This window comes from Fringilla coelebs, assembly GCF_963513975.1.
Source record: "Fringilla coelebs genome assembly, chromosome: 27".
In the NCBI taxonomy this organism is placed as follows: Eukaryota; Metazoa; Chordata; class Aves; order Passeriformes; family Fringillidae; genus Fringilla; species Fringilla coelebs.
Window position 1 is genome coordinate 3,537,126 of NC_140053.1, and position 8,899 is coordinate 3,546,024.

At 41.4% G+C, this 8,899-nt stretch overlaps 1 protein-coding gene across 1 annotated transcript; it reads right to left on the minus strand.

Annotated features, from left to right (window-relative positions):
• Window positions 1–3,328: 3,328 nt before the first annotated feature.
• MEOX1 (mesenchyme homeobox 1) lies at window positions 3,329–7,142 on the minus strand (the record flags this gene model as incomplete). Its single annotated transcript, XM_084222149.1, has 3 exons — window positions 3,329–3,451; window positions 4,625–4,797; window positions 6,716–7,142. 3 exons carry the CDS (start codon window positions 7,140–7,142, stop codon window positions 3,329–3,331), a joined length of 723 nt encoding a protein of 240 aa, XP_084078275.1.
• Between the last annotated feature and the right edge of the window lie 1,757 nt (window positions 7,143–8,899).

Below are 8,899 nucleotides of genomic sequence, written 5' to 3' on the forward strand. Positions count from 1 at the left end.
GGGGAAGAAAATGGGGTAATTGAAAAATGGTGTGTTCAGGAAAATGCCCTGATTTGTTGTGTGTGCTTGTTTCCATGTGCAGGAAATCCTGCAGGAAGAAGGATTTGTAAGCTCTGCTCATGTAGAATATGTCCCAGCCACAATCTCTGGCTGTGAAATGTTTGCTGAAGGGCTCTCTTGTTTCCCAGACAGTGTGAGCTGGAGGGTTTGGTTCCTTATTTTTTTATTGGGAGGGAGGTGAGGCCCTGGCACAGGTTGCCCAGAGAAGGAGCTGTGGATGCTCCATCCCTGGAGACATTCAAGGCAACACTGGACTGGTCTTGGGTTATCTTTGGGGTTTAAGGAGCTCCACTGACTGGAAAAACCCCTGGTTAAAGCTGTGGAATGGCCTGGAGGAATTGAGGACTAACTACAGAGGAGTCAGGGGATACAGAACCTGTAAAACAAATCAGGGCCTCTGCTCCATTGGCATCTGGCTAGACAGATAAAGAGTCCATAAAGCCTCTGACTCTAAGGAAAGCACTTCTCTTGCTCTATTTACAAGAGGCAGCAGAGGTATAAAGGGCTCCAGCACATATTTTTGTGTTTTACAGATATTCCAGTTCCCTGTGGGCTGTTTGCACTGGCAAAGTCTCAGTGCCCTGCTTGCCTGCCAGACTCCTCTGATGCCATGGGGTGACTGTGTGCTCAGATTATTTATTGAGAATAAGGCATAGAAAACATTGCCAAACATCCCCAGGTAGCTTCCCTCTCTTCTGTGAGGAGAATGCAGCCTGATGTGTATGTCTGACAAAAATAATTGCAGGTCAAAGACTTTGCTCCCAGACAACAGGACTTCCCTGGGAGACTCTTGGCACCAGAGGTTCAGAGGTCAAATGCTTTGATGTCAGGAGTGAAATGTTCCTTCTCAAAACACTAAATTCTTGGAGTGAGCAGATGGTTTAATGAAGAAATTGGCCCAGCACAAGAAAATCTCACAGGTGACTCATAGCTTATTTCTCAAAATTTAGAGCAAGAACAATTTTGGAGCTGTAATTAGGGGTATAGGCTGAGATCCCACTGATTAGTTTTAAAGGAAATTAGGATTCATTGAGCTGGTTTTGCTTCATGTGAGTAGCCAAGAGCCCAAAAGTTTTCATCTCCAAAGAAGCTGCTCCTGCAGGTTGCAGACTTTCTAACCCCAGTGAGGAGGAGGTGATGTACAGTGATAAATGTACAGTGATAAATGGCTGAAGAGGTTACAAGGATAAAAATAAAGAACTCCTGCTCCAGGGTGGTTTGTGTCCCAGGAGAAGAGGGTAGGAGATCTGAGCACCAGAGCTCTTCACAAAATACAGCTTGCTTTAGTCTCTGCCAAGAGTTTAGTCAGAAATCTAATCAGAAGGCAGCAAGGCTCAAGAAGGAAAGCCAAAAACATTTTCTGTTCTTAAAGATACAGTAAACTTCTTCTCATCTGTGCAGGGGCAATTTTTGTCAGCTGAACAGTGAGATCATTGACCTGTTTCTGACACTGGGTTTGGTAACCAAAAGGATGATGTCCTGCCATTGCCCACCCTTCTCACTGCTGCAGAAACTGGGTCTGACCATCACTCCCTGTCTGTACCTCCTTCCACTGAAATATCTACCACAAGGTAGAAATTTGAGGGTAATTTTTCCTTATCATAAAGATCTGAAGAGACAGGGGTAGGTCTAGCTCAGAGAGAGAACATGCAGAGCCCTAAATATTATAATTTTATAGCAGGTATTATAGTCACAGAATTTACATGGGGCCCTATGTGAGACATCCCTGATGCTGTTTTCTTAGTTTGTTGCTTTTTTTCAGGGGCAGGGGAGTGTTGGCATTTTGTTTTGTGTAACTGTTGTTTTTGGATAAAGTGGATAAGAGCAAGTATGGGAAATAATAAGTGCAGTATGGGAAACCAGACACCAACCTAATTCACTTCCTCAGTGCTGCTCAAACTGCTCAAGTTTTTTTCATTTAAAATAATTTATTTTTAAAAATAATAACTTTTAAAAATTGGTTTTGCACAAATATTTACTCTAAACTGTTTTTTTTTTCATCCATCAATCAGAGCTTGGAAATGTTGAGAAGGAATGTAATGTTTGTTTTTTCTTAGTAGATACAGTAAGCAGCTCTTTGGAAAGAATACAGCATCCCTGTTTTTTAAAAAAAGTTTATATTTATCGATTTTGAGGTGTTTTACAAGTGGAATTACCACTAACAGCTTTATAAACATATAATCCAGATATACAAATTTGTACCCAGCATATCTACAGTTGACATGCAACCACATCAGAGTAAGGTGAAAGGGGAGCTGCAAATAATGGTTATCTTTGAAATATTTAAACTAAAGTTTCAGTATTCTCAGTGGTCATAATGTTGTACACTAGTGTAAAATTCTGCATAAAATATGGCATTAGTGGATGAAACAAAAAGATAGAAGAAATGGGAGCAGGCACTATGCCTTTCTAAATCATAATTTGATACACTACAAGTTTCAGGTGAAAGCAGGGATAATTTAAAGTGGGAATGTTCTTAAGACTTCTGGTTGTGCTGTGGCAGTTTGTTGGAAAACTTGAAACCAAAATTTTAGTTGTTGTGTTGAGAGTTCAATCTCTGCTGTGCCTGCTGGGACATTTGGTAATGACTGCTTTGAAAAAAATATTTGAAACTGAGATCTAGCAATTTAATTTCAGGATTTACAGTAAGCATGGAAGAAATCTCCCTCTGCAAATTGCTGTCATCAAGAAGTCACTAACCTTCTTGGACTGTCTGTGTAAAGCCTCTCTTCTGAAACTGACTTCTGTGTAAATCTATTTATAGTCTCACCTTTTATTTTGTAATCTTATTGTCTATTCATGCAGGTGTCCAACTCATTTTGCAAGAAAAATCAGTGACTATCAAAGTGTTTATTTGTCTCCAAGTAGGGCACAAGGAAAATGTGCATTGTCAAATCCAAATGCAGACTGAAGAGGTGTGACCAGGGGAAGCCTGGGTGACAACAGAGCTGCATATGCTGACTAACAATCTGGATTTTCTGGATGTTTGAGAGTCTCTACATTACTCCTGTTTTATATTCAGTGTTTGCTGTTGTTTTTTGGTTTTTTTCTGTAGACACATCTGTGGTAGTAAGACAGTTTGAGAGACAAAAATCAAAACCATGCTGTCCTTTGGCTTTTTCCCTCCTGTGCTCTTTAATTACCTCTGTAACCTCAAGCATCACCACCTTTTAAAGACTATGGTCTCATTGTGTAGCTGATTCTAAGCAGTTGCACCCACATTCCAATGAATGATTGTCTCCAAGTTCCTCTCCCATTGCTGCAGGGACTACTCAGAGCTGGGGGAGGCAGCAGAGTCCACATCCTCTGTGTCATGTTCGTGTGGGGGCACTGCTTGCCCACCTTTAACACGTTTCCACTTCATTCTTCTGTTTTGAAACCATACTTTGACCTGGGTGATAAAGAGAAAATAATTACTTGTTGCCTCAACCTGAGCTGTATAAAGCAGAGTTATGCATATGTGTGTAGAGAGATGATTTGTGGGATTCTAGAAGAAAAGGTGGACAGAGTTTGACTAACCTATCTCTCTGACACAGACTGCAACAATTCTTTCTAAAATGCTCCACACAGATGTTCCTCTGAAACCCTCAAAGGTAGTACAAGTGCTTTGCCTAGAATCTGTCTTCATGTCAAGTAAGGCACAGTGACTCTCATCTATTTTTAACATCTGGGCCATCCAATCTAATGCTTCAGGAATTTTAATTTGCCTCACATAATTACACAATTCTTCTGCTGTCCACTTAGCCTTGATAAGGAAACCTGGACTGAGATGACAATGAGAGAACAGAAATACCTCTCTCCACAAAACTCTGTATAATTGTCTTTCCTTATCAAAATACCACCTGACCCAGGAAGAATGCACATACCAAACATTCATTTCAATAATTTCCTGTTTGTCAAAGTCTAAAGTGATATCCATATTCCATATGTAATATATCAATATGCACCAATGAATGGTGGTAAACAAGAACTCAGCAGAGACCAGTTATTACCAACTCTATCTTTAGTTGAGAGAAACATAATGAAATTATTAACTACTTACAGAAATGTGTAACAAAGGTGCCACGGACATATTTTATGAAAAATCCTTTTGTCAGGATCTTTTCTCCTGAGAAGCTTCAGCTTCTCCATGTTTTGCTGCTTTGGAATGTGATTTGGAGAATTGTTTACCCAGCATGTGAAATTGTTTTTACTTGATGACCAATGACAGCCACCTGTGTGAGCAGTCACAAGATTTTATTATCATTCCTTTTATTCCTTCCTTTGCTAGTCTTCTGATGAAATATATTCTTTTAGTATACTTCTAATATATCATTTTCTTTTAATATAATCTATATCATAAAATAATAAATCAGCCTTTAGAAACATGGAGCCAAGATTCTCATCTCTCGTCCTGGGACACCACCACACAAAGGTGTTTGAAAGAATGTGCAGGCTTGGTTTTAAAATACCTCTGTGCCATTGCAAAAGCAGACTTTGAGTGACATAATCTGGTTTTTAGCATTAGGGAGAAGTTGTGGGGGAGGAAGGAGGAGCTGGGGAGGGTTTGGGGTTTGGGAAGTACTTGTCTTTCGGTGAGATCCAGGTTCACAGCTATCTCGTATCTCCTGAGCCTTGTCAAGTAGTTGTGGTGGGCAAATTCAGCTTCCAGCTCCCTCAGCTGCTCCTTGGTGAAAGCTGTCCTTTCCTTCCTCGATTTGCTGCTGCTTTCTGCCTTATTGCTCGAGCTCTGGTTCTCTAGGAGGCAAGCACACTGCTGTGATTTCAGGTTATGCTGATGTGGGTGAACACGTGCACTTGCAGAGATCTAAAAGACTCCTTGAAGTGCTCAGTGGAAGTTTTAAGTTGTTTATGTCCCCTCAAGCTCAGCATGACTGAGTGATGCTGCCAGCCTTGGTTTTGGGAGGACAGAGGTGGGACAGCTTGTGGTAATCACATCTCCTCTGCTCAGAGAGAGAAAATAAACTACAGCCAATGCTCATCACAGCCCTATGGGAAGGAGTCCCTTTCCAAGGGGCAGTTTTCACAGTGGGAATAATTGAAAATGGATATTTGGATAGTAGGGTGTGTAGCTTGGAATCTCCACACTGTGTGCCACAGGGTATTGTCAAGAGAAATAATCCTTATCCATGGTTTGAGGTTCTGTGGGGTTCCAGAGGTGGAAATGTGGCCCAGCTGCTTCAGTTTTGACAACAAAATGTGAGAAATGACCAATGTGTGAAAGGACAAATCATCTTGGGCAGGTTTTTCCTACTGTACTGCCAGTTGAAAAAGAAGAAAGGACAGGAAGGGAAGTTCAGGGAGGAAAGGAAATTCAGAAAAGGAAAAAAAGGGGGAAAGGGAAAAAAGGGAAATGTGTCTCCTTCCAGGATCCCAAGCAGCTTCAATGCTGGTTGAATTTAGCAGCTGCCTCTCCCCAGGGCTGCAGTGGTCACTAGAAGGTGGAAGACCAGAGTTCTCAGGGATGTCACTGCTCACAGCTCCCTGAAAGGTAGCAAGTAGGGGGCAGCAGCAAGGATGAAAAAAAAAGTGTGAAGAGTGCTAGTAAGAGAGAATAAAGAAACTTTTTTCTTCTATTTAAAACAGGGAGATGTGCTTTGGAATCAGTCTCTTTAAGGATAAAGATATCTCTCTAATGTGAGTAAGCTGAAATCTGCTGTTTAGCTATGATGTTTTAATGAAAGTGTTGTTCACCTTTTAAATTGTTATTTTATTTGAACTTCTTTGCATTTGGGAAAATTTTGCCTAAACATGCTTTTTCAGTATAAATGAACTTAAATTCTACATATGTCTGCAAAACCTAGAAATCAATCAATTAATATTTTTATCCCTGCATTCTCTGCCTGTGAAATGGAGCTGCTGGAAAATAGTCTCCACTTGGTAGCAGGGCTGTGGGAAAAAGCACACTGTAAGTTGGAAGTGAATATTATGGCATTTAAATGCATAGAAGCATCTTAAATTTTACCAACTTCCTAAGAAAAAACAATTTTATGCATATTTCACTGATTTGGATCTGAGATATTAGCAATTTAGAGTTTGTATAGCTATGAAATTTCTGAAAGAATGTGTTTTGTGTTCATGAAAACCATGAACATTTTCTGCCCTGTTGGACATTGTACTTATGGGCAAAATTTTAGAACCTCCTGTTCTGAGCTTAAAAGATTTAACATTTAGCGACCCCAAAAAGAATTTCTATTTAAAGGAAGACTCTGCCTCTTGTACTCCTTACCAAAACTGAGATATCAAATCCCTAGTATGACATTCCCTAGTGCCACAGGCAGCTCAAGGTGAGGGATCTTTGCTCTCTGCCATTCTCTTTTGCTCAGACAAATGGCAGGTGTGAATGGATAACTCCACATCCTAGGACTTGCAGTTCTGTGTGTACATGCCATGTGACTCCTGCTCAGTTCCAGCAAATGTGCTTTGTGCTGGTGAGTGAAATGCCTAGCTCAGTACCCAGGGTCTGCAGGAGTGAAATACAAAGACCAGAAAAAGAATAAGACAGTTAGTTACAGTCCTGTTACTGTCTCAAGCTTCCCCAGGAAATATTATGAAATGTTTTGCTCAGCAGCTTTCTTTTTTAAGTCCCAGTCTCACCAGGTGTTCTCATTCCATCTCCTGTGCTCTCCCACAACCCTGATTTCATATCACCTACCTGAGCTTTCCTTTTTCCTTCTGGATGGCTTTTTCTCAGAGTCACTTGTAGGATTTGCTGGTGCCTCATCATCTTCATCCACAGCCACACTCACTAGGCTGGTGCTGCTGCCCTCTGACTCTCCAGAAGCCAAGGCCAGCCCTGGATTTGCTCCTCTTGTGGCCTCAGGTGCTGCCAGGTGCCACTCAGGGTGCTGGAACGAGGGGTGCTGCTCCTGAGGGAAGCTGTGGGCAGCTGGCACCAGGCAGGAGGCTGAGAAATCAGAATAAGCAGCAAAATCTGCTTTTTGCTGGAAGGAGAATGGTGCTGCTGGGTAGTGGCTGAGCCCTGGAGCTGTGCTCAGGTCGGGCTGGGAGCTCCTCACACAGCCCCAGAGCAGGGGGGGAGGCTGTGGGCTGCGCATGCAGCTGCTGCTGCTGGGATCCATCTGCTTCCAGTCCTGCCCACACCTCGGGGCTCCTGCCTGCTGACAGCTCAGCCTCCAAAAGCTCCAGAGAAGCAGAGGGGAACTCTTCCAAACGTTACAGAATAGATCTCCTCCCTAAACAACAGTTTGCTTGTGATGCTGCTGCTGCTGCAGGTTTGCTGCTTTAGCAACTCTGGTTCTCAAGGTCTTCATTGCCAACCAGATTTATGCAGGGTTTGCCATGAGCTGCTTCCTTGTGAAGTGCTGGGCATGAGTGAAACACTTTTTAAATACTGTGCTGGGGAGACAGGGACAAGTTTGTGAAGTGAAATGTGAGCGAGGGGAGGGAGGGGTTAACACACATACCCTCAGCCCCTCCAACCAAAGCAAAGCAGGCAGCTATTAATCATCTGAAACCTTATATGCACATCTAATGGGATTTGCAGATGGAGCCTTTTAAAGAAACAATGTCTGTATTTTTTTTTTTTAAGGGAAAGAGCAGCACACACAAAAAAAAGTCTTTAATGTTTCCTTGTAACACTATGAAGTTATTTTTATTGCACTGTTAAAAAAATTCTCAGTCTTGGGTTTAGAAAAAGCCCTAAAACAGGATTCAATAGACACCAAATTTCAAGAACTAAAGTGGGAAATAGAAGTAAGAAAGGACTTTACGAATTATATAAAATTTAAGGCCCAATCCTAAGGTTAAAAAAAATTATTAAACCTGTCTTGCACACCCATGCAAGGCTTTGAGTGATGTTTGTTTGTTTTGTCAGATTTGTAACACATGTATTTGCTGGGGGTTGGAGTTTGCTGCCAGTGGCAGTTATTCTTTCTGTATTCTACTTTCTAGGGAATTTTCAATCCACCCTCCTGCAAGGAAATCTCCTGATTTTATGCCAATGAAAGGCATGTTTTTCATCTTTTGTTGAACATTTTATAGTTTTTCCTAACAGAAAGCAGATTTGTTTTAGACCTGAGAGCCATCCCAGCTGAAAAGACATTAACAGGGAATCTGCTCTCAATCCTTTTTTTCCAAAAGCATGGCAGCTGAGAATGCCCCAGACCCTATGCCAGGGTTACTGCAGCTCCTCTCCAGGTTGTTCCCCATATTTTTAATGACAATTTAGGTATGAATGTGTCCCATGCTTCCAGAATCTGCTTACAGACATTTCAAATACTCCCCCAGGCCTTGCTGCACGTTGTGTGTGCCTCTTTCCCTTCTCCCACCACTGCTGCTGGGTTTTGTGTTGTCTCAGGAGCATAGAGCTTTAACAGACATGAGGTCTTCATTTTCCACAAGAGCTGAGGTGATACTGGAGTTATTTTGGTTTTTGTATAGTTCAGAATTGTGAAATTTCATGGAATCTGGATGAGGTGGGCAATGTGTTTATCCTGTTATATCTGTTGGTTTTTAGAACTTGGCCTTTTCCAGGAAATCAAATTACTTTAGTTTAAATCCTTCTGAACAAGAACACCAAATCTAAATCTAAATTTTCATGCAAAATACTCAATATCTAATAGCTAATTCATTCTCCAGGAAGAACTCACCTAAATACTTAAATCTGTTGCATTAAATAGTAAACATCAACAAGCATTTCATTCTCACAGGCAGGAGGAAGACCCCCCAGACTGCTCTTTTTTTGAAAGGTCAGATTATGATGAATTTGTGAATGCTGTAAATGTTTCAGGCATTGGCAGAATCTAAGTCAGTGTGCAGAATGTTTTTCCAATGCAGAATATTTAATTTATATTCTCTCTGTGTGTGTGTGTGTGTA